Source organism: Oreochromis niloticus, linkage group LG1 (genome assembly GCF_001858045.2).
Source record: "Oreochromis niloticus isolate F11D_XX linkage group LG1, O_niloticus_UMD_NMBU, whole genome shotgun sequence".
NCBI classification, from domain to species: Eukaryota; Metazoa; Chordata; class Actinopteri; order Cichliformes; family Cichlidae; genus Oreochromis; species Oreochromis niloticus.
In genome coordinates, this window is record NC_031965.2 from 13,392,890 (window position 1) to 13,418,840 (window position 25,951).

The window sequence follows — 25,951 nt, forward strand, 5'->3', positions numbered from 1 at the left end:
TAAATTCTTCCTACCAGCCTGTGAACATGTTTCTCTGTGGTTAAGGTGCACATTGTAATATGGAAATCTACAGGGATTGACGTTTGGAGCCAACAGTACTTTGTGTTGGCATCCTGTTTCAGCTCCACAGGTTACGGAGCGGTGTACACCCTGGACAGGTTGCAGTCCATCACAGCAGTGAGATTATATCACATGAGGACGGTGAGAGTGAACCACCGCAGAAAGAAATCCATTGTTTTAAACACTTTTCCAGAGATGATTTGTGGGACACCATGAAACCACAACAGTATGCCAAATCCACTTTGTGGGTTGAAACTGCACAGAGTGGTGACATTTTACTTTTCTTTCAGTTTACTACAGGTTTGAAGCGTACACTAGCTTTGCAAGCGTACAGCGAATGCTACTTTATAAAGATGGTATAACTATAAACTATTTTCAAGAAAGTTAACTTAAGTTTCTTGATGGAGTTCTTGCCTTTCAGCCTTCCACCGTCTATCTGAAGGCAAATATGTGATCTGCTCTTCAAGTGTTATATTGCTGGAATGTTCATGCATTTCAAAGCAGGGAGCGCTCTTTAGTGTGTTGCTCAAGGACACACCACATTCAGAACTTCAGAATTAGAGATCAGGAAGCTAAGATGAAAAAAATAAAAAGACAAATGAGGGCAATACGAAAAGAAAGCTGCGAATCCGTTTTCTTTCAGAGTGCTTTCAAAAATAACAAGAGCATTGAAAAAAAAAAGCTCTCTGCGGCAAATTGAAAAGCAAATAAATTACAGTAAGGAAGGGCGGCAAATAATATTATTCTTTTGATAATGATGATATGATGGTGAAGCGATTGAATGCACAAAAGTGTGAATCATTGTGGGATCCATAGAAAAATCAGCTTTCCTGTTGCATAGAAATGATCCACAACTTTTCACGTCTAATCAGTCATTACCTGGTCTGTGACAGTCACAAACCAAAGCCAGTTTTGTTTTGTTGTTGTTTTTTACAACAGCCAGAGACAAGAGGTCATGGGATTTTTACTGCTGGAGATGAATTTCAAGTCGCCGTGAATGAGTCTCTCCCATTGCTCTGCTAAAACACAGGCAGCACTCTTACCCAGAGACAGGGAGAGGGAGGGAGAGAGGAAGAGCGAAAGAGGAAGAGACGGCACTTACAGCATACAGAAAGAGGTAGAGAAAGAGTGAGTGGAGAGAGCGTGAAGAGGCTGAGTGTGACAGCGCCGAATGAGAGAAGGAAGAGGAGGAGGAGGGACCGAGCGGCAGGGAAAGGGTGGGAGAAGCTGAGAGGGGGACGGACTCAGCGAGTGAGGGGAGGGAGCACCAGAGGAGGGGAAAGTAGATGAGAGGGAGAAGTAAAGAGGGAAACTGAGGGAGTCAGGAGAAGAGAGGAGACTAAAAGGAAAGGAGCGCAAAAAAAAGGAGGACAGATCAGCAAATAAGCCTAGTAGCATTCCTCTCACAGCTGCAGTGATCCAGGCTGGGAGGGGAAGTTTAGCTCACCGGGAGAAATAATAAAAAACAAACAAGAATTTGTATATATTTTCTCTGAGCTAAGAAACCAGAAGCTACTGTAAAAAAGGAAAGGGAGCAAGAAGAGAGCTTCTGCAGCCTCCGAGTGTCCTGCAGGGAAAGATGGATTCAGATTCTGGAGAGCAGAGTGACGGAGACCTCTCTCCAGGTAAGGCCTCAAGACTCTTACAGGTCACCACAGCACTGGTTTCTGGCATGTCCTGCTAACTAGACTTTAAGCAGACCAATCCAGGAGGTCTACAAGCTCTTTCTTCCTTTGTGTTCCAGTAAATTTTCAGCATTTTCCAGCATTTTCTTTACTCTCAACTTAAACACATTCAGTACGTCTCAGTCCTCTCTGAACCATTTCTCTCATGCATGCAGTCTGTTTCTAGTGATCAACAGCTTGCCTGTAAATCTGAACCCTTCTTTAGCGCACCCAAATGTAAGAATCGAGTACAGTATTTAAAGCTTTCAAAGATGTGTGACAGGCAAGCAGCCGTGAGCTTGGATGTATGTACAGTGATGCTGGCAGAGGCTCCCTGAGTGCGTGGAGGAAAGCCGGCTCAGTCACCACCAGGAGCAGGCAAGCTCCGACACGTGCAGCCAGTTTGTTCATCAACACGTCCAGCCACAGAGAGAGACAGACAGAGCACAGACTCCCCGGACGCTGAAATCAGCTCCTTTTCCTCGTGAAGCTCGCTGCTGTTTGCTGGAAGTTAGAAGGAAAAAAAAGATTTATGGTGTCAAAGTACAGGGCAAAGATTTATTGCACAGATCAGAGTTATACATTAAACACACAGGTAGAGGCACAAATGCTCCTTAAAGTGAACTCGCTTATTGGAGATTTCACAGCACCACATGCATGTGGGCGACTGATTCTGTGGGAGAAAGGAGGGAGATGAAGCATCCTTGTGGAGATATGTTTGAGTTTAAACAGTCAGATTGAAATGTGTCTCCAGGAGGGTTTTTTGTTTCACAGCAGTGTCAGAATACAGAAACAGTCAAATAGCAGCAAATAAAAGTCAAACTCACGCTGATGCTTGAAATGACTTTATTGCTCTCCTATCGTGGTTTCCTAAGACTAGTACTATTAGTAGATCTGCTTTAGGTGTCGGAGGGTTTTATCATTTAACGTTAGATAAGGTTGATGGCGTGGGTGTTTGCAGTTTTATTTGAAGTCACAGAGCTCCGTGTGCCTTAATGATGCTCTGCTGAACTCTGGCCATCTGCCTGTCCATCTGGACCATTGTCTGTCTGTCCTCTCATCCATTTGCAAGTGGAGAGGAACCTCAGTGTGAGGGTTGGAAGACCTTATACATATAATGAGAAAGTGATGACATATTCATATCATCTGCTGACTTCCATAAAAGTCTTTCATATGAACCGATGCTTTGTGCGTCACAGTTAAGCCGAACCATAAAGGAAGATGCTTTATTTCTGTCACTTGTGATGTGAAGTGGTCTACAGTGTTTTCCAGAGACTCCAGGTAAAGCATCCTTCAGCGTAACATAACCAGGTCTTTGTTATGTCAGAGTAATAAAATCATATAGATTTATCGACCGGACACCAAAAAAAACAAACCGTTGTTGCACATGTTGAATATCCAGGGTGATGCGAGAGCTATATTTTTCCAAAGTCAAGAGAAAGCAAGAGCCTGACTCACACTCATAATGCATCATGCTTTGTTGCTGTGCTGCAGTGCCTACTCTACCGTGGAAAAATCTGGTTTGGCTCACTTGATAAGGTCAGTGAAAGCTGAGATAACATATTTGGGAAAACAGGAGTCTTTTGAAACTCTGTTGTACACAAACACAACCCTTTTCCTTGGATATGTCGGTGAGGGATGTGTGATAAATCTACGCTTTACACATACACATGCATATTTTCAGCAGTGTAAATAGTGAGGTATTATGTTTCAGCTGGCCTTGACCTTTCAACCATCTCCTGTGCCCTTGGGCAGTTAATGGTTGTACTTTTTTTTTTTCAAGAGAGTGATGTTTTACATTTCTGTGCTGCATTAATTTTTACCACAAAGTGTCCTTTCCATGAGCAATTAGTGATAGTTTATTTTCTTCATTGCCTGTCTGGGCTAACCCAAGAGAACTAGCCTGACATGACCTTGGCACAGATAAAGAAGATATAGTAATATCTGTGTGTGTTTCTAACATGCAAACTCATAAATAAAACCACATAAAGATAATATCACGACTGAACTATGAGTAGCTTTCTAGTAGTTTGAGCCATGAGAACACTGTTGGAAGGTGGCTGCTAGTAAACAGATAGAGAGATAAGTTTGTTACTACCCCCAGGAGAGAGCTGTTTGGTCACCCATCTATAAATCAAACTCAAAATAGTGGCCTTGTGATCCCATGTGTTTTGTGTTTTATAGTTATGCCAAGAACCAGAAAATAGTCTAGAGGAAGGAGAGGGGTAAGGAAAGCCTGCTAGTTAATTAAGGCAGGACTCACCGCAAACAGCACATGGTGAAGGTGTAGCTACCAGGGCTGTGCGTGCCTTAGCACACTGCTTACCCGAAAATGCTGCTGCTGCTTCTGCTGCTTGGTGCCACCACAGTCACCCCTGCTGTCAGCATTTTAAAGAAACACTTCCACCTCAGCACCCAACTGTAGGTTCTTAGCTTTCCAAAGGCAGTAAAGCAAAAAACTAGTCCAGCTGGAGGGGGATGTAGCACACGCTACAATATGTAACTGACTGTAGCTGACTTAGATTTGGCTACGTCATTATATATTATCACTCTATGGAAGGTTAGCTGTTAAAAGGTGCTATTACCTATTTACGCCCAATATAATAGCATTCCTTAGCTTTCTTAATGATTCATTTTCCAATGTAGCACATTATCAGATGGGTTAACCTAAGTTAGCAAAATTTAGAAAGCCTTAAATGATATTTGATATTTTACTTATAAGTGAAAAAATGCTTTAGACCTGCTGCTTAATGCTTTTACCATTCTTCCCAGTGATGGCGCCTCACGTCTTGAGCCTGAATCCCATTTTGTCTCCTTAAAGACTCAGTTTTTCCACCCTGATAAACTTGTATGTTTTTTAACCCGTACGTAGGGCATCCCACCTCAGCTTTTAGGCTCATTTTTGCCAACTACATCTATAAATCTATGATTTCTGTGGGCTTAAATAATAACGTTTCTCCATGTTTTCTTATGAGAAGCAAGAATATTTATGCAGCACATTTTTTGCGTTTACTTATAACACACTCCATGTGATAATTTATGGATATATTTTAAATAAGCGTCGATAGCCTTTTTTTTCATTAAAAAAGTAAAAGTTTCTCACTATTTAAAGTGTCATAAAAACATTCTCAAAGTTTTTCAAAACGCTTACATGAAGCAAATTTAAATAAGTTCTGCTGGGGAAGATATTTTACAACATGGGAGAATTAGGACAGAGCTTCATTACAAAAACTAATATTGTGCTTCATTGTGTTTTTCTGGCTTTGCTACAGCGTTCTGCACACAGAGCACAAAGAGCTGTGCTGCAACGACTCTGAAAAAAGGCCATAAAAAAAACACAGCTCAAACAGAAAGGATCATAATCATTTTCTTACCCATAATCATCCAGTCATGCGCTGAGCATGCCTCTGACCATACCAATATCCACAAACTGATTCACCCAGTCATCCTGTCCCTCCTTTCTGTGGTGGAGCGGGGATGACCACACCTAATTATGAGTCAAAGCAAAGCTGACTGTCAGTACACCTGTTCCCCTGTGTATGTTGCACAATAGGTGCAAAATAGAGGCTAGACATTTCACTAAACTGTAATGCTTCAGGGCTTTCAGACACTCCTGTTTTCCTCTTTGAATTATTTTTTTATATATCACTATATTATATTAAGTTATATTACTGTGGCATTATGTTTAGCTATTAACCACGTTCTGTTTTTGGCTGATTTATCCTGGTAATGCGATTCTGTCTCCATCAGCCCTGTATAGATCTATTTCCAGGCATTTGTGTTTACCTTCAAATTCACAGGAAAGGCAGACTTGTTGAAAAGGGGAGCTTTTTGGCTGTTGTTACAACAGCTGTGATATCCATAGGGGCGTGAGGGCTGTTTCTGTGCTTCTATTAAAAACACAAAACTGCAGATGTTGTCTGATGACACAACTGAAATGCGATCTTGGGCCAGTAGATTATCCCCGCCATTCATTCACATGTTTGCGCACCAACAAACCTGCTTTATTTTCCCTGTTAACCACCACTATTCCAAGCTTCCACAAACACTTGAGCTATCTCCGACACATCAGAGCAGGCCAGATGCACTCGCCAATCAGAGAAAGGCTTCTGCCTCATGATTGCCATGTTGGCAGACTGGCCACATGCTTTGCACATGTGAGCCAGCCCTGGATACACTGCAACTCACCCATAGATATGCACAGACATACTGAACAAAAGCAAGCGCTCTTCTCGCTCATATCCTTGGTCTCCCAGCACATGCATCCCTAAACTCTGCATTTAATCTGGCCCACAGATGGAGAGTGCTCACTGCACTACACCCAGCCCTCTGTACACACGCGCATACACACAAACACCCACACTCAAGACACCAGGAGCTGGTTCTGGAAAATTGTAACACGAACTGAGAGAAAAAAAAACACAGGAGCGAAGCCGTAAGTGGAAAAGACGACTCAGGAGAAAATAGTTTTTCCTACAACTGAAGCAAAAGACAAAAAAACCCTTTGGTCACTATCTGTGTGTGAGTGCACTTCCTCTGTATGCACATGCATGCATGCATGCACTGACACAATAATACCGTGAAATTTCACAGTGTTTGTAGGACATTTGGAAAGAGGATTGTCTCCCCACGGCTGAGCCATTACTGAAACACGGAGTCAGACCGCAGAGGCACTCTGACAGGCATTCTGGTCAAAGGCCTCATAGACACACATTCATAAGGAGGAGATGGCTGTGGTTTCACAGGAGGGCCATCGAAGCAAAGCAAACAGTCAGTAGTGGCGCCTGAAGTGAGAGACGATCTCTTTGGGGAGAGCAGTATGCATGAAATGAAGGCTGGACTGGTGTTTGAGAACCACTGAGCCTGTGCAGATGCCGGCTCTGTGAAGGAGTGTGTGTTGGTTTATTTTCTCACTCGAGTTGTTCTAAAATCACAATCTCAGTGTTTCAAAGTGTTCTTTAGGTTTACTTTGTGGTTACAAGAGTTTTCTGCATTAGTGCCAATAGAAAGCGATGTCTGGGTTTTTCTGTCTTTCTGAGAATTCCCCAAAAAACTAACAAAAAACCCCAAAACTTAACATGCAGATGGTAAAAAGCTAAATACACTTTTCCTCTCTCCCACTCCAAAAAAAAAAAAAAAAGATAGAAAATAATGTGGAGTGGGAGGCAATTACACACACAGCTTTTCACACTTAACTCTAGGAGAACTGAACAAACTGTGCTGATTATAGCATTATAGAGTTGTGGTAGGGAAAAGCACCCGTGTTCATCATATTTCATAACAGTTTAGCAGTGTGTCATGTTGAGCCTGCTTTCAGAAAACCTTTAAAAACTATTTCTAGTAAGATAGGAGACAGCCGCGCAGACAGAAGCAGCCCTGGCAGCTGTGTTGTGGGCGTAGACATTTCACGAGCCTTATTGGTAGCTAAAACTTTACTCTCTGTTATCCCTGGAGGCTGGGATTCGAATTAACTCATGGAATTATTCGGTTTAGGCTCGTAATAAGGAGTCGAAAGAAAAATGCAGTCAATAAAAGTCAGTTAGAAACATACGAATATGAGAAAGAGAGGGAGCGTTGTGAGTCTGCGTGAACCACAGTTATTTCCTGGTCATTAGTTAGTGGTGTGTTGGCAGCCAAGACGGCAGAGGCCCTTTGGCTTCACACTAACGCGCGTCGTGCGCAGAGAGGGAGGGCCCGCAAGGTCAAAGCTCAAAGCATATCCAGTTTCATCACTTCAATCAAAGCAGGAGCAATCTGAAATCCTGAAACCCTGATCTTAATATCCTTTGCTTGACTATTCATGACTCTGTAATAGTTTATTATTATTGATGCTTTATTTCATCTGTCCTGTGGCTGTCCTGGCAGTAGAATTTGTGTGAATATTAGATAGAAAGCACTTAGATAGAAAGAGCATTTAAAAAAAGTGCTTGTGCGAAGGGGTGTTAATGGGTCAATGAGACAAGTTGTGTAAAGTGTTTTGAGTGCTCAGAGTAGAAAAGCGCTACATAAAAACCAGTCCATTTACAAATTGTCTGAATCAGTGTTCACAGTATGTCGAGCTGGTCATGTTTAAATCTTGGGCTTGCATTCCTTAAAGGATGCTAATTAAAGTGCACAGCACACATCACAATTTTCCAAATTACAAGCATCTCTGCAAGATGACAAAATCAGTGAGGTCATCACATTTTACCAGCAAGTACAGGAAAAGCCTGTGAATAACAAGGATAATGGACAGAGAGGCCTAGCAGGATTGTTTTTTTTAATGGAAGAGAGAATGGCTGAGGGGGGGGCTTTCAGCTCTGTGTAAGGGCAGTGACAGACTGAGCTCCTCTGTGAGTGATTCGAAGCTTCTCAGTGCCTCATTTTTATTTATTTTATTTTATTTTTTTTACGTGAACTCGAAGTGAGTGAACTAGTAAACAAACCAGGAGGCCAAAGTTCTGGGAAGGGGGGAATTCGGGTGGGCTGTCATGGTCTGGATGATTTTGCATGCGACTATCTGTGTGTGCGCGCATCTTCTCGAGCACCCGTGTGTCCCTTTGTGAACGATGCCACGGCATGCTGAGACTTGGCCGAGGTCTATGAGAGGAGCGACTCACCCAGGGCCGGAAAACGCTTACTTCCTCGACACTGTAGATGCGCTGAGAAATGGAGAGAGAGGAGCAGATGAGAAAGACACAAGAGCTTCGTGTGTGTGTGTGTGTGTGTGTGTGTGTGTGTGTGTGTGTATGAGACAAAGACATTGCAGCCAGTTCTTAATACAGCTGTACAGGGTAGAAGGTGGAAAAGAGAATGAGAGGGGGGGAGGTGCTGTTTGGTTTTTTTTGTTTAGCTTTTTTTGGTGTTGTGCGCGGCTATGTCTGACGTTAAGGGATTTTGACAGGAGTTAGGCAGTCAAACTGTGGACATATGATCTCACCTCTTTTTCTTCGACACCCCCACCTCCTCCTCCGTCCTTGCTTCCATCACTCCTCCACACTCCTTTATTCAAATGACCTGACACATCTGCAGACGGTATAGATTGCTGCGACAGTCTATTTGTTTTGATTTTTTTCTTTCATCCGCAGTAATTCAGAGCATTTCTCAAGCAAAGATAGTCAGTTTTTCTCTCTTTTTTCGACCATCTTTAGCTTAGACTGAAAGGCGTGAAAGGAAAAGGTGCATTCCTCTTTTTCTTGCCCTTTGATTCTGTAAAAGGCATAACTAATTTATTTTTAGACGGAAAATGGGAAACTTGTAACAGAGAGGCTGAATACATCATACTCCCCTGTATTTTATTAGGCCTCAGCCCCACAGTCTATCATTATAGTTAACGCACAAGCCCGCACACACACACATACACACACCCTCGTTTTATGAATCAGATTATTTGGTGCACAGAAGCAAATTTGTCATTTCTTCGCGTAGAAATGTGGAGTCTTTTTCTCCATTCAGTCAACATCATCATAATGAGATTTGTCAGCTGATGATGGTGGCAGAGTACTTTTCCACAGAGGCTCCCAGAGGAGGGAAATGGAGGGGAGACAGCCTGCAGCCAGTTCCCATACCAAGCTAGCCAGATACCCAGTTCACTGTGGCCTGGTGCTTTACTGTAGTTAAACAATGGTACAAACATGGAAACCACAGCTGGTGCAGGTATTTGCTTTGCAGCAGCGGAAAGGTCAAATGGTTGGAATCTCACAGGACCCTGCAGTCCACGCTGGGTCCTAACAGGATGTCCTGGATGCCGCTTCTGATCCTCAGCGGACCAGGAGCTCCTTTGGTCTTCATAACAAGGAGTGACTGTGATGAAACCCAAGGGCAAGTAGAAGGTGGGGGTCAAATAGCTGCTATCTTTCACCCTCCCTCTTTTCCGCCACCCATTTTTTGGGTTTTTTTGGGTGGGGGTGGGGGGTTGTGACAGGACATCAAGCCAGCGGCGCATTAATCAATCAGACATCTTCTGCAAATGCTTCATTTCGCCCAATCTCTTTGGTTCAGCTCTACAGGGACGTGGCCATTAAAACTAAGAGACGGAGAGAGACAAAGAAAGAGATGAGGAATGGAGCATTAAATAAGGCTGCGCGGCTGCCAAAGGCAATCTGTTCTTGTGTCCCTCATGAATCAGAGAGCCCTCCTAAGTGCTTTTCCCTGGACCCTTCATCACAGTGGACATTTAAACCAGTCCCAGGATAAACACACTTATAGTTTCAAACTCTGTCGCAAGCCTCTTCATTACAGCTACATTAACATCAGTCCTTTCCCCCCCCCTTTATTTAGAAACGGCCTTTAAAGCTTTTCCTGGTTGATATTCATCCATTATGCAGTAAGTAACGCTGAGTGAAACCATTTCTGAATAACACACAGAGGACTCCTAACTTCAGAGGCCAATTAGCTTCCATTTTCCTTGATTAAGAGCGTTTTTATGCCTCGTTTTGTTCTTCGTTCCGCAATTTCCTTTGACTTAAAACTATTTGATTGCAAAGCCACCAAAGAAAAAGTTTGAGAATGGTTTATTTTTAAGCTCCTCAGAGCACAAAATAATTTGATAATGACCTCACCGATCTTATAGTTTCTGTATCCTCCGAAACAAACTGTTGATCCAACCTGCTGTTTAGCCACACTCAAGGAAAAACATGTTTTTTTTCTTTTCCTGTAGCTGTACAACTATATATATACAAAATGCTTTGGAGCACACACACTAAAAATAGAATAATCATGCACATATGCAGCGTGACGTCAGCTGATTTTTCTTTTTTAACATAAATATATCACAAAGCAGCTGTGATTCAGTGGTTTCTGGTTATTGGTTATTTTCCTGCAGCACATGAAATGCGATTAAATGATCCCCTCCAATACAGAAGATAGTACAGATCAGTGATAACAGACATGATATTTATTAGGTCAGAAATAGCATGACAAACATTAGCTTGCATGGAGGTGGGTCGGCAAAGAGGCTTGCAGGGGCAGAAGCAACTGTGTGAGCAGGCTAAAGCCAGTTTTTATAAAGTGCACCCCGCGTGTTATCTGTTGAGCCATCAGATGAGCTGTTATGAGTCGCTGAACGGGGATACCAGGCTGAGCTTGATTCCATGACCTGCCTCAGCTAATGCTATATGCTCAGCCACTGGCTCACACTCATATGCTGTTATCTGCACTGAGAGTATATGCTGATCGTCAAGTTGAGTCGAAATCAATCCATCAAAGGAAAGCACATAATAAGTGTCCCGTCGCATCAAGCTTTAGCAAACCATATATTTTTACTTTTAATAATACAGGCAGATTGACTGAATATATACTTTTTCTTTCCACTTAACTGAAAATGCATCCTCGGTGAAAACAGTCACAGGATCAGTTTGTTTGCTTTATTAGTCAGTTCTCCAATTTGTGATGTTTCCATCACGTGCGCTGTCTTTATGACCTTTATCTCACTAGCACTCGTGTGTAACCTTTGTGATGATGCAGTCACTTTTGTGCCTCATATTATCCATAGCACCCATAAAAAGCAGAGACAGGTAACGGCTGCACAAAGCATTAAGAAAAGAGCAGCTTTCCATTTGTCTTGTTTGTCATATTTTTGCACAATGTTAGCAGTATTAAAAGCCTCGGGGTCATAAATCGGGACGTATTTTTTGCCATTACGCTCATTAAAGCGTGAGCTGTAACCTACAGCATACCCTTCGGTTTCAGCCACACACACTACATTTATACTTTAAGCTCCATAACCCCACTTTGCACGAATGAAAGTCATTAAAGTATTAAAACTGAGTTATTTATTAACCCTAAACTTCCGAATGCCACTCTACATCCTGAGCAGCTGTTAAAGGCACAGTGACTGACCTCTTTCAGCACCAGACTGCCCTTTGGAAACTGGCTCAGAGTCAGATTTTACATGTCATGAATAATGCACATCATTGTGCTTCACTCCACTGAATCGCACTGTTTTTTTCTCTCTGCAGAAATCATAGCTTTTTCAAGTTTTATCAGATGAGAAACAAACACATACATTGCAACAGACAGAGTGTGCAGGGGCGCTATGTTTGAGTCATCTTCTGAGGAGCGTTGTGGGAGTCCAAAAAACGCCTATGCAGAGACTTTTGCACGTCCAGGGCGAGTGGAGGAGGAACATGAAATGACAAAAATTGGTTCCCATTCGACAACTCCTTCCTTATGTACAAAGGCATCGTGATGTGTCTTTATGCAGCCTTTATCTACACGGCGGTATATTAGTGAAACAGCGAGTCTGACAAACAGCAGCTCAACAAGTCAGAAGCCTCGAGACTGACAGTGGAAAATAAATATGTCCCTCCTCCAGCTCCTCTGTCGAGGTACCAGCTGGCACAGTCCACCGGCCTCTTGGGCTCGCTTAACACCAACCCTGTAGGCTATTAAAACCCCCTTTAAGATCACTGAATGACCCACTCCTTTGTTTTCCTAAAGCCTTGTAAATACAGCCAGAGAGAGTCTCACTGCAAATCCTTATTGGGAACCAAAAGCAAACGAAAAGGCCAAGGCAAAAGAAGTGGAAGTCAAGCTGCCACCCTTGTTTACGTCTGCTGCGTGAGGAGCGTTCTCCCTGACATTTTCCTAGTATTGATACATCGTTGGTGCCTTTTTTTGTGCTCCGAAATGGCATCGCTGATGGATGGCAGACTTTATTATCAAAGGCTTTCCCCAGATATTTTACAGCAGAAAGAAATGATGTAAATTTTTCCAGTGAAATTCATTCTATTTATGTGCATTTGTCACATAAATAGAAAATAGAAACCATATAAAGCTACTATATATCATATATATGAATCATCATATATAGCACAGTAATGTGCAATTGGTCTTATAATGTGTCCAGCGAGCATATGAGTCGTTTAGATGTGGTAGCTCGGAATGTCTGTGTCAGTCTCTTTCCATCTAGCTGTAAAGCTATCATCACCCCAGTTAATCAGTGGTCAAAGCTGGTCTGCAGATATACATCTTTTAGTTGTTACATTCCATTACATTTTTATTCGTTGGCATTCAGAGTGTAGTCTATCAAATTTGGGCTTTTTTCCCCTTCTCAGTATTTTATTTATGCTACGTAAACCCATTCTGTAGACAGTTTTTGTGATATTGGTCATTAAAAAAAAATGCATCCACATTTTCATTCATCACATGTATCTTACTCCTGAAATCCAGACATCTTCCTATATCCTCTCTCAGATACTGGTTGATCCGATTACCTGTGGCACCATATGCCACTGATATTGCTTTGCTATTTGATTAACTTTGAATCTCACTGAATATGCTTGATCTTTCCTGCAGGCACATATTTGAAGAGGAAAGTTTGAACACTTAGATTCTGCACAGTAACTCAGTTTCTCTGTGATTCTCATCATCCTTAAAAGGAGGCATCTAAATCCATAAAATACATCATCATGTCATCCGTGCAAGGGCTAATTCTATGATCCCTGTTCCTTACAGCTACTCCCCTCAGCTCCCTGTCCTGGCAGATAGCTTGGGCCAATGGTTTGATATAAATAGCAAACACTTTAGGACTAAAACAACATTCCCATCTTCTTCCTGTTTGTAACACATATCTCTGATAAGGAGCCACTTACCTTACCTGTGCAATATGATCCTGATACTTTGCTTTGATGCAACATTATATATTCAGTAAAACCAGATGTTTTATATAAAAAGAATCTCAATTAATTCTGACACTGGTCACTAGCTGTCTTATAAAAAAAAGTAATATAAAGTAAAATATGACTTTGTGCAACTCCTGCAGAAGTCGATTTTTATATAACACGTGAGGCAGAAGGGTATTTACACTGTACTTCTGTTCTCCTATAAAAGAAAATACCTGAAAAGGAAAATGTCTGGAAAATTGTTGCACTTGCAGAGTGCCAAGAATGTCCTGGAAACCACTCATTTCAAAGAGGCATACAATACATAGCTGCTGGTGAATAGAAAATTGGTTGCAGATGGAAAGTCACCGTACACCAGGAGGTTTTTGGTGATGTTATGAACAGGCAACAAGGAAGCTTTGCAGAGCTAAACTGTGTTTTTGTTTGCTTTGGACCTTTTTTGCATCTCACTAGCTGTGAGATGCAAAAAAGGTTGTGTGTATATATATATATATATATATATATATATAGATATATGTACACATTGAAATTCATCTATTTCTCTGGACGTTTAGACGTTTAGAAAATCCACCTTTTCCTTTTCATTCCTCTTCTTTTGCTTTTTTGTTGTCACATGTTCATCATATTCTGATATCCATCTTCACTGGAAATAATTTGTATGCTCACCCGTGTCTGTTGCATAAACACTAAGTCGTGTGCTGTCAGTGTATCAGTGGCTAGTTGTCTTTAAAAAAAACAAAAACAAAACAAAAAAACCCTCTGCACCTGTGCTGAGAATGTGACCTGGTTTGTTGTCATTAGTAACCCCGCACGGGGATGCGCTTATCAAGTATTATGTTTCCTTGTGTGAGCGGATCTGTGCGCCTGTATCACTCACGTTGTGGGTACATTAATGTCACGTTATAGAGCCCTGCCTGCCTTTTAAGCACAAAAAGCAAGTCCACTGTGCATCAGTTATCGCAGTTTAGACCAAAGACGAAGTTAATGTTGGGGTTAGAAAAATAGTAAAGTAAGGCTAAGACCCCAAGGAAATTATTTCAGGTCATTATAATGTTTTTGGAAGAGGAAATAGAATTATTGTGTGTGTGTGTGTGTGTGCATGTAGTTACCTGACAGGATCAAGATCCTGAGTATTCAGAAACTCTGAATGTTTCAGACTAATAACACCCTAATGGCTGCACCAAATGACTCATAGCTCTCTAAAAACAGTCCAGACGATATAAAAAACCCAAAACTGCTAAGACAGCTCCACTTAGGAAGCCTTTTTTTAGAACAACCTCTTTCCCTTTAGGTCAGTTACATCTTTGATTATGTCTGTAAACAGGTAGTATTTCTTCAGATTGTCATGAAGCTTTTTTTTTCTGGTCAAAAAAGGACAGACACAAAATATACACGCCATGTATCCACACTCACACAGGGCCGCCTCATATTTGTGTGTTCCACACTTCCGGATGTAAAGTGCCTCCAGTGTTGACTCAGTAAAGGCCAGCCAGCTATTGTCAGTCTTAGTTGCTGGCTCTGCTAATGGCTCATTCTTCTCATTAGTCTGGAACAAGACCAACACAAGCCTTTTCCACCCCCACCGCCTCACAGCTGGGTGTGCTACAGAAAATGTCCAGATTAGCAAATCTTGCATCCAGTGTTGAGCTTTAGCACTTTACACAAATAGAAGCAGCTCACTTTTCATCCAAAGAAGACATTTATTTTCTTGGATTGTCAGTATTCAATGATCAGTGATTCCCTTTAAAGTGGGACAGTTTAAAGAACGCAACAGCTGAAACAAAGTTGACTGCACTGTTGGTATTAACCATCCTTTCACTATTGCTGACTCATTCCTAGTCTGTTTAATGTCTGCTCATTATATCCTCACACTGGAGCAGCATCTCAATCCATCACTCCAACTTCATTTAAAAAGCTTCAGGGTCAGTATGGAGAGGAGGACTAACTCATGCTCATTATATATGGACATATCTGTTCACTAGAGCCAGTGGCTCAGTGTGGTGGTTTAAACATGTGCTTAACAAGCAAAAGATTGCCCACTTGATCCTGAGAGGATATACAGATCCCATAGGGGTTGCACCAGGAAGGCGATCTGTCATAAAAATCTGCAGAATTAAATATACAGTGCTACCTGCTGCAGTCACCTCTTCCTCGGACTGCCCGAAAGCAGCTAGCTGTTTGCAAGAGCCATGACATTTGCCCTTTTCAGGTTGTGAAACATAAGGTTACAGCTTCACTTCACACAGGGACCCTTAAACTGACAAATAAATATTTTTCCATCTCATTCTCAGTTGCTTGATGTAAGTGTCTCTGGCTGCAATCAAAATAATTTCGTCCAGATGGATCTGTTTTTTTCACTCCAACACCTTGAGCAGGGCAGGTTTGGCCGGTCTCCATGATCCACAGTGGATGTATGTTCTGATGCAGTGCAGCTGAAACTGTTGACTCAGGCCTCTGAAAACACCAGGCGGAACAAAGAGAGACTGTCTAGTCAACAGCCGTGGCCAGAGAGCAGCAAGCACCTTACTAATCCTGATGTTAAAAGTAAACTTCACCAGCTCCCAAAACACGCTTATGTAACCCCTCTGAAGGGCTTCTGCGACTGGCCCCGCGTTAGCAGTTTAGCTCCGCTCCCTGTTTGTGTTCAGCAGCGCATTCGGAGCAACCGCTTTGTTTAGTGAAAACTTTTACAGTGGAGAGTGATGCAAAGGAAATAATAAGCAGGTAGGGGAAGAAGTGCCAGTGCTGGAGAAAGTTAGCATACAGTTTTTTTCTGGCCATGTCTCCTCTGACAGCTTGCACTATTCCTTAACTTATTCTGACACTGTGGTTCATGCATGTCACTCAGCACAGCCTCTGGGTGACAGGCTGTACGTGTGTGTGTGTGTGTGTGTGTGCGTGTGTGTGTGCGCGTGTGTGTGTGTGTGTGTGTGTGTGTGTGTGTGTGTGTGTGTGCGCGCGTGTGTGTGTGCGCGTGTGTGTGTGTGTGTGTGTGTGTGTGAGCGAGAGAGAGAGAGAGAGAGAGAGAGAGAAGGAAAGCTTGGACTTCTCACTGTCTTCTTGTTCACTCCCATAATCATCCACCCTCACTTACTCTCTATGTGCTAAAATCTCCAGTCAGTATCTGAATCACCCACCTCCTTTACCAGCACTCTGACTCACACCTCAAGCAGCCTCATGTCCAGTCTTCTCAGTAATTTCCCCCCGCCCCTTCCACCACACTCCTTCATTTTTGCTTACATTCTTCATCACTCTGGGATGCGCAAACAGACTTGAGACAGGGGTCAAGGCGAATGAGTCGATAGCCACCTGCTGTTGCTCAAAAAAGAGGCTCCGGGCTGCGTGTTGAGGAGTGACAGGAGAATAATTAGTCTGCTTTTAGCTCTGCAGAGAAAAAAGAAAAGAAAAGAAAAAAGACAGTGAGAAAGTGTCCAGTCAATTCCAGCTCTGCTTTGAGTTAAAAGTTCAATAAATCTTTGGCATAATCACAGCAGATGTTGTTTTTATTTTTGTTTGCATCTTTTTTTTAATTTAATTTAGAAATGGAGTCACTCGCACATACTGGTGGGATCCAAATCCAAGTCGCCCGCACCGCCATCGGTCTGACAAGGCCGGCTTTATGGAGCAAGCTGTCACCTTTATCAGTGTGCCAGGGTTTCAGAAATCTATCCAGTTGGGTTTCTGAATATCAGAGGCTCGCTGGAACAAAGAGCTGCTTCAGAGGAACAGGAAATGACTGTGACAAAGAGAGTCTGTTGATGAGAGGCACAGACACAGATCTGCCTAATCAGAACCAGTCATATGTATATTATGGTGTGACTATTCAAATATCATGGAAACTATGGTGCAGCTGCCCAAATGTTTATGTGCATGATTCTCAGTTATTTCCTAGTTGGTTTCTTGGAAGTCTTTTAAGTGGATTGTTTATGAAGTTGCTGGAGTCCTATTGTAGCTTGTCTGTGGCCTCTATGGTAAAGAGAGGATAGATGGACGTCTTTAATAAATGGAAAATGTAGCAGCCCTTTTTTTTAACAAGCAAATGTTTAGTAATTTTGCTCTGTACACACAGTGTGGTCCCACCACAAGCAAGGAAAACAACATACAGTACATTTATCAGTAGGAAAAGCTGTGAAACTTGTGAAAACACAGTGAAAAGTCAAAAAATTAATGTCCTGCTTTACAGGCCCATCCAACTGGTCTGATTGGAGTCCTCGCCTCTTCTGGCCCCCGGGCCTTATGTTTGACACCCCTGCTTTAACACCCATACAGCAGAGCGGCTGCTGTATTTTTATGATAAGTGATATTTTTAGGCTTGGTTTTACTCTCACCACACTCTTCTTCAGTTATAGTTTCAATACTGTAGTCCATCTTAAGTTAAAAACTTAGGTAAACCTGCTGTAAGCTGTGCAGCACCAAACAGCAGGCAAACATACTGGAAAGCAACATGGAGCATTTAGCTGCTAACAAGCCATGTGCTTCCCTGAGCAAATGGTAGGAAGCAAACTGCAATATTAAATTTGCTAAATTGCCAGAAACGTGACTCCAAACAAATGCTGACGTTGCCCCACAACTGTTAGTTTAGCAGCACCTCCATACTGTCAGGTTTATGTGGGGATAATTCATCAAAGCTATGCTCACAGCTTATTTTATGCCACGCCAAACTGGACAAAAAAAAGAAAAGAAAATCAGGACGTATAAATCCATCATGAGATATTGCACTCTTCCAAAATCTGAAAGAGTAGGAAATATGCCATGCAACTCACTTCCTCGGAGACCACAAGTGAAACGAGAGTTTTCATAGTGATTACAGTCAGGATGACACACTTATCCCTGTTCCCAGTAAAAATCTGCCTTTGTGCTTTAACTGAATTCATAGAAATACCAGAAATATTGACACCTCATGATTTAAATAGCACTGGGAACTTCTGTGTCCTCATGCTCACCCACCACACGTTTGTCAAACGCACAATAGGTCTCGCCCCCGCTCTCCTGAGGCTCTACAAAGGAGAGGTGAAAAGAGACATCAGATTTTTTTATTATTTTTTTTAATGCGATGAGGGAAAGGACTGCAGACAAAGACATCTGCTGTTAAATGTCATGGTGGGCTAATTATATATACATGAAATGTCATTTAGCTGCAGACCAACACAGGAAATGTCACTTCTGTACATTCACATGAAATGCCACTGATTAGGTTTTCCCAATTGTTGCCCACCCCACCCACCCCCCACTTCCCCCAAATTCAAACACCTCCTTTGTATTGAAATAACAAACAACCAGATGATGTGACAATGCTGTGAATTCTAAACAGTCACATACAGGAGCTGTGTGCTTAAATGAAATTATAATGACAACTAAGCAGGTGTTCCTCTTCGAATATGGGCTCATCTGTTGCTCTGCGTTAAGCCCACTGGGCAATGGCACACTCATCCTCACTTTTTCTCCCCTCTCTCTCCCACTCTGGACGTAGATGTGGAGGAGGGAGCGGTTGACAACGTGCCCAGGGAACAGGGGGTGGGGTGGGGGTAGTGAAGCCTCTTTGCTTGGCTTTAATCATAATAGGAGTTATCTGGTGTGTAATTTGAAGCTGGGTGGCACCTAAATAAAACCCCTTTCCATCCTCCCACTCCTCACATTCACACACAGACACGTGTTTGGCTGCTCGCATTGCTTCATGAGGACACAAGGAGCCTTTGATGTTCGCTGTGAGATAAACTGTGGCTGCAACAGGACACAGACTAACAAATGTGATCAATCTGAACTTGTAAAAGGAAAGTGTGCGAAAAGGAATCTTATCTATCTTCAGCTGTTTGAAGTTTTCCAGGGAAGACAGTCATTCCTCCCATAGCCAGCCCGCTAAACCACTGCCAGCTCCAGGAAAGCCGCCGCCCTGCTGTAGAATGTAGATGCGTCTCATTTTATCCCTCATTCACTTCTTCAGACTGTTGTCCGTACCCTTTTTTTTGCCCTTGAAACAAAATATAATCTTGTTTAGAAAAAAAAAAAAAAACAGAGTCGTATATCTGAATAGACTGATTTATTCAACTTGACCTTTCATCCTAAGAGGAACTTGCAGCATTGCCATGTCAACCTATGTACTCACATAAAACTGTTACCAGTTTTCTTGTAACATAAAAAGAAAAAGAAAAAGAAACTTCTGCAGTGTCATGTCATGAAACGAGCGACTTGCAAAAGCCTGCTCGTCCAGATGGATTTCAGCTATTATGTACATGTAAGCATGTAAGAGTGTGTAAACAATGACTAATGTGTGCATCATTTATTTTCTTTCATAATTTCTTTTATTTCTCTTTCATTTCCCACCTTCCCACCTGGTCATGGCAGATGACTACCCTCCCTTAGCCTAGTTCTCCTGGAGGTTTCTTCCTGTCAAAAGGGAGTTTTTCCTTCCCACTGTCACACACTGCTTGCTCATAAGAGGTCTTTTGATTTTCAGAATATTGACGTGTTGTTATCCTGTATTCTAAAGAGCTTTGAGTCGATTCTTGTTGTGATTTGGCGCAACAAATATTTCTCACCTCTGAAAGGTTCAGCACACATTTAACTTTTTAACTCATTTGTAAACCTTCTTATTTTGGATTGGTCATCACGAAGTGCAATATATGCTGCAGATTAAACTCACATGTCTTTTCTTTTCGTCTCCTTTTTGTTTCTCTTCCTTCAGGGCAGGAGAGCTTTAACTCTCGTTCCCTGGCTCTGCAGGCCCAGAAGAAGATCCTGAGTAAGATGGCCACCATGGTGGTGGCTAACATGCTGACGGATGATACCAGCAGTGAGATCTTGGACGAGCTCTACAAGGCGAGTCGGGAGTTCACCAAGAGCAAGAAGGAGGCCCACAAGATCATCAAGGACGTCATCAAGATTGCTCTGAAGATCGGCATCTTATACCGTAACCACCAGTTCAGCCCGGATGAGCTGGACACAGTGGAGCGCTTCAAGAAGAAGATGAACCAGGCGGCCATGACGGCGGTGTCGTTCTACGAGGTGGAGTACACCTTTGACCGGAATATTCTGTCAGAGCTTCTGCTGGAGTGCAGGGACCTGCTTCACACCTTGGTCGAGCAGCACCTGACCGCACGCTCACATGGCCGCATCGATCACGTTTTCAACCATTTTGCCCACGGGGAGTTCCTGGCCGAGCTGTACGGAGACGGAGAGGAGTACAGACTCTCTCTGAGGAAGATTTGCAATGGCATCAACAAACTGCTGGACGAAGGAACGCTTTAACCTCTTGCACTTGACCCCTTTCACCTCAAGCTCTTTCTCCCTTTGCTCCTTTTCTCGCTGGCCTCTCCTTTGTATGTCCTTTTCACTTGACCGCCACATCCTCTTATTGCTCTCGTCTTCCTGTTTCTTCCGCATCGATTTCCAAGGAGGTTGTTGTAACATCCTGCTGTTATGGTTCAATGAGGGATTTTTTTTTTTTTTTTTTGGACTGTCTTTACACTCAGTGGAATCCTTTCTGCACGCTAAGACAGCCTGTTTCACATTGTATGCATTTTACATCCTCTTTGTGTGCAAAAGTGTACTGTACCAATGGCCAAAAAAAAACTTGCAGTAGGTATATTTGGATATGGAAGATAATCAGTTGTAGTAATCAGTCTTTCTATGTGTGGTTGCATGTGTGCTTGTATGGGAGGATGGCTGCGTGTGCTTGTATGGGATCCGCTTGAATAACGTTGTGTAGTGTTTGTACATAAGACCAATTATGACCTGGTATGTATTATGTATCTGTGTCAATCTTCTCAACAAGGGTGTAACACGTGTCCTTTATTAAAGATTTCTTTAAATCATTATTTTGCATTTTTTCCTGACAACAATAGCTCCACGTGGGCTGGGAAAGCTTTTAGGAAACACGAGTTTGTTCCCTCGTGTTGGCAGTCATAACGCTAATTTTCTCCCGTGACTCACGTCGTAGTCAACTGAAAAAGGAAAACAATGATTTGCTTGATCGCTAACCAGTTACTCTCTTTTAAACTAGAATAGCTCTTTTAAGGGGAAATATATGGGCGGGGGAAACTCACAAATAGCTCATTAAGCTACTACTTTCTTGTCCATTTGACCCAGATGCATGCCAGACGTAAATCTGCACATGTTTTGAAATGTCCAGAGAATTCAGTGATTTGTTATTTCTGGTTCATTAGATGCCCTCTGCCTCTGTTCTGCTCCCCAGGCCAGGAAAACATATTACTGGTGGCTTGGTGTGACTCCAGCAGCGTAACTCTGGCAGCCAGTAGAGAAGAAGTCCAGTTTTGTGTGTGTGTTCTCTTACAGAAAACACAGAACAAGGAGACCACCCACCCAATGTTCACCCGTTTGCACTCACTGTCAGTCAGATGCAGACGTCGAAATAGTCATGCAGCTATTGTTACTGGACACTTACTTTCATGTCATTCACTGTAAACTTCCATTACATCTATAAATCTTTGTTCTTCTAATTCCCGGCCATTGCACAAAACCTCCAGCTGTTTCCAGATTCTTAAATCAAACAGTCTGGATATGAGAGCGGGAGATAAAAGTGGACGCATAATTTATAATGTTGACTAGTTTGAATTAAAGAACTGCTACAGGAAAAAAAGACCGCACACACGTACGTGCACGCGCGCCTCTACTTTTTTCTGGATTTCCTTCCATTGGCTCATAGAGGCCGATTTATAATAATCAGTCATCTCATGTAACTCTCAGTAACAGATTTTCTTTTTAATTCTCAAAATATCTAACGTGTCCTTTAACCCTAATTCAAACTTTATCTTAAACTTTAAGTAGATCCTGTGGTCCAGACTGACCCGGCTGTAACTGGGTCAGTTTTGACTTTCGGCTGACTTTCGGCCCCTTGTGCGGGTCAAGCTTTAAAAACATTGAATCTGACATTTCCCAGAATGCCACCAAAATGTTCCTTTCTTTGAACCCGAACCGCCTCCTATGAATTCATATAAACATCTAGCAAAAATGAAGTTTGTAATGCAGTCCCCAAACCCAGGGCAAAAAAAACCCCCTTGTAATGTCATTTCTCAGACTTTGATAAAAACCTTCCAGAACCACAGACATACTACTAACTGCCTCAGAAGAGCACTTGTGTTAAATTTATTAATATGCAGAAGAAGAGTAAATGTAAGCAAAACCTCAAAACGAATGAGATATTCTCTCATTAGAAGGTTAGAAGTTCAAGAAGGACACACATACACGAAACAGAGGAGAAAACACAGAAGGCTTGGTGATCTAAAACGCCCTGCAGCTTAATGAACTTCCTGAGCGCCGTCTTCAAAAGGATCAGAGGGTGAAGAAGAAGTCAGCAGCATTATATCTTAATGTCAGCTGGTTAAAAAGAGACCCCACAGCTGTTAATTCCACTGGAAATTCACATTTTTGATCTCCACTGAAAAACATATGACCCTTCAAAATGTTTATGAGGAACACATACAGCATATGCAGTGACATTTCACCCACAATTACCTTTCATTACCAGAGATTGCTTCAGGTTTTCTGTGCCTTTTTCTGTCCACTCTTGTCGGTCCTCCCCAGCACTTGTGTGGATGGAAGGAAAGCGTAGACCTCTAGTGGTGAAATAACTTCTTACACATGTTAGTACTTTTGCTAAAGCTGAGGGCTGCCAGTTACAAAAAGCAGTGCAGCTAATCATCTGTCAAAGCTTTTACTCAAATGGGACAACGAAATCCCTGTTTGCACATGTCACAGACGGGAAAGTGAATTAAAAAAATATATTTGAGACATGTAACCAGTTGTTTGTCCCACATAACCACAGGGGGGTTTCTCTTAAAAATAAAAAAGAAAGAAAGAAAGAAAAGATAAATGAAGTGTTTCCCTGGCAGTCTGTTTGAAAGAGGCTGTAAATAGATGACATATCAAAAGCAGTCCCTCCGTGGATTGGACTGAGCTGAACTGACTTTGAAGTCTCAACAGTTTCCCCCTGGGTCTTACATGAGCAGAAACTTCATGTCTTTCCATCTTTTGTTCTCCAGAGAATGCCTCTGTTCAGGCCCTCACAAAAGAGAGTCAGATGGCATTTGCAAACAGAGGAAAAAGACAAATAAATACCATGTCAGCTTGCTCCTCAGCACCTCTTCTCCCCAAACACAGGCTCAAACAACGATGTCAGATCCGGCCTCTAGGCACAAACGTGCAACTCCAACTACTGGCTTTTTTAGAAATGCATTGTAATAAACAGCACGTTGAATGTACTCAAGAGGAATCTTTGATTCAAACCACAGACGGTTTAAAGGATGAATATTGCATGGGCTAAGGCCTTTTGATGCCCTGATAAACTGCGTCACATGATTTTACTTCTGTCAGAGTAGCTGGCTCAAGGATGCATTAGCAGCTAAACATTTGTGCCTGTAGTCCCAAGGCAAGGAGACGAAATTCTCAGAAAACTCTTTGAATTATGATGTTTTCTGAGAATTTCCCCACAGTGTTGAGAAATATAACAGTTATTTAAAACACATAGCTCATAACAACAAAAGGTGGAAAAACTATCAGGAGCAGAGAAGAGAACTTTTAAGACCTTCACTCTTCGTACAAAGTGGAGAAAATTGTGGATGATGTGCAGTTGGTGAGACCGTCGAAATAATGGTTTTGATAATTTCTGCAGAGAGGCTCTCACATCTCTCTCACCCAGTGCAATAACACTACAACACTAAAAATGGAAGCGATCGCAGCAGTGAGATATTTGGCAATCAGAAAAATATTCTGTGGACTTTCTCATCAGCGGAGTGATTACACAACCAAATACAGACTTTAACAGTCTCACATTGTCACGCCCTTCACTTTACTTCCTCTGGAAGTGCATGCCTTGCACGCTTATAAAAAGAGGTATGTCATGGTCCCAGGTCAGAGATGTGATATTTGTTTTTGTTTTTGGTCATTTTTACTTTGAAGCTGTGTTTATTATTTCGTGTTCTGTTTGGTTTTCAGTGTGTTTATTGTTTTCCATTTGATTTTCCTGTTCCTTACTATCTTGAGCCTTCAGTTCTTTGTTTCAGTTCCTGTTTTTTTCCATTAGTTTTCTGGTTGGTGTTTTCTTAGTACAGTTTGTTTCTTCCTGACCTTCTGTCCATGCCTTTCTGTGTCAAGGTTATGTATGTTAGGGTCTTGCCTCTAGTAGGAGCTTTGCTAGTTTTACTACTTTTCTACTTTTACTTTCTCTGTCTTGCTGTCCTTGATTAGTTTAAGCTGTTTCTTGTTAATCAGGGGTTTCCAGTTTCCTTGATTGCCCCGGATGTCTATATATAGCCTTACCTTTGTCACTATGTCTGTTAACCTCCCCCCGGTGTGTTCTCTGTTTCTCTTGAAGTGTTGGAATTTATTGTTTGTGTTGTTGTTTTGGACTTTGGAATATTAACTAATAAAAGGTCAGCCTATCAGTGAGTCTTGCACTTGACTCCTACAACTTGCACGCAGAACTATTTTCCACGTTGATATCAAAGTACTAAGTTTTCGAAGTATAGGACAAGGCAGTAGCAGTGCCATGTACTTTGAAGGACACCGCACAAGATTAATGCTCCATCAGCCAGTCACAGATGTTAGGGAGAAATCCTCAGTGGTGTTCCTCAGCATGATTGGATGTTTCAGCCTTTTGGTCCATTACATGCTGATCAGACCTTGGTTTGTATCCCTGAAATACCTCAGCTGGGGTCTTTTCTCTTCATCCACAGCAGTTATCTACAGCACCCACCAGACACCAGAGATTTCCCCAGTTAGTTGTGCCTTCAGGTAAACCTGCCATGAGGGTGGCTCATGTTGGAGGCAGTGAGGATGTGTCTAAGTGTAGCTGGGGTTGAACACAAGGGGCATGCGAAGCTACCAACATTACAACTGCACAGTAAAAAAAAAATGTAATCATAATCAATAGCATGTAAATAGATAACTGTGCTGGTAACCCCGTGCTGTCCTTTTTTAACCAAACAGCTGAAAGAATGAATGTGTCACAGGAGTTTCAGACCCTTTCTAGTTCAAAGTTTCTCTGAGAATCACTTGTAGGCGAGGACTTCTTACTAGATTTATATTTAGGCTGTTTAAAAAACTCCCCGTGATGTTCCTCAGAATGTTTGTGAGCCGTGGTGGACTCGATCCACAGGAACCAAGAAGAAAGACACTCCGACTCTGTCACATTAGTGTTTATACATTTATACTTAACCATCGTTTGTGGGTCCAAGATGTTGAGTGCAGTCCTGAATTGGAGGGCAACCCACACTGGAACTCACCTTAAACTTCTTTACTATTTTAAATATTTATTAGACAGCAATATTGGGGTCATAAAGTATACTCCAAATTTAAAAGCAAGAAAAAGATTTCATTTTTAAACACTGATTTTAAAAATTGCATGATTTTAGGACTTTGCTACAGGTAATTCAGCAGAGGTTAGTTACAGGGAGTGCAGAATTATTAGGCAAATGAGTATTTTGTCCACATCATCCTCTTCATGCATGTTGTCTTACTCCAAGCTGTATAGGCTCAAAAGCCTACTACCAATTAAGCATATTAGGTGATGTGCATCTCTGTAATGAGAAGGGGTGTGGTCTAATGACATCAACACCCTATATCAGGTGTGCATAATTATTAGGCAACTTCCTTTCCTTTGGCAAAATG

The 25,951-nt window shown here is 42.1% G+C and overlaps 1 protein-coding gene across 1 annotated transcript; it reads left to right on the plus strand.

Annotated features, from left to right (window-relative positions):
* The first annotated feature begins 1,282 nt into the window (after nt 1–1,282).
* Nucleotides 1,283–21,141, plus strand: tnfaip8l3 (tumor necrosis factor, alpha-induced protein 8-like 3). Its single transcript, XM_003458186.5, has 2 exons — nt 1,283–1,685; nt 20,010–21,141. The coding sequence occupies exons 1-2, from the start codon at nt 1,640–1,642 to the stop codon at nt 20,570–20,572; spliced, it is 609 nt and encodes a 202-aa protein (XP_003458234.1). The 5' UTR covers nt 1,283–1,639; the 3' UTR covers nt 20,573–21,141.
* Nucleotides 21,142–25,951: the final 4,810 nt, after the last annotated feature.

Bases quoted from the DNA above. Each gene is read 5' to 3' on its own strand.
- tnfaip8l3 (XM_003458186.5), top strand. From the start codon at position 1,640: ATGGATTCAGATTCTGGAGAGCAGAGTGACGGAGACCTCTCTCCAG. The intron at 1,686-20,009 runs GTAAGGCCTCAA...CTCTTCCTTCAG, and splicing joins TGACGGAGACCTCTCTCCAG to GGCAGGAGAGCTTTAACTCT.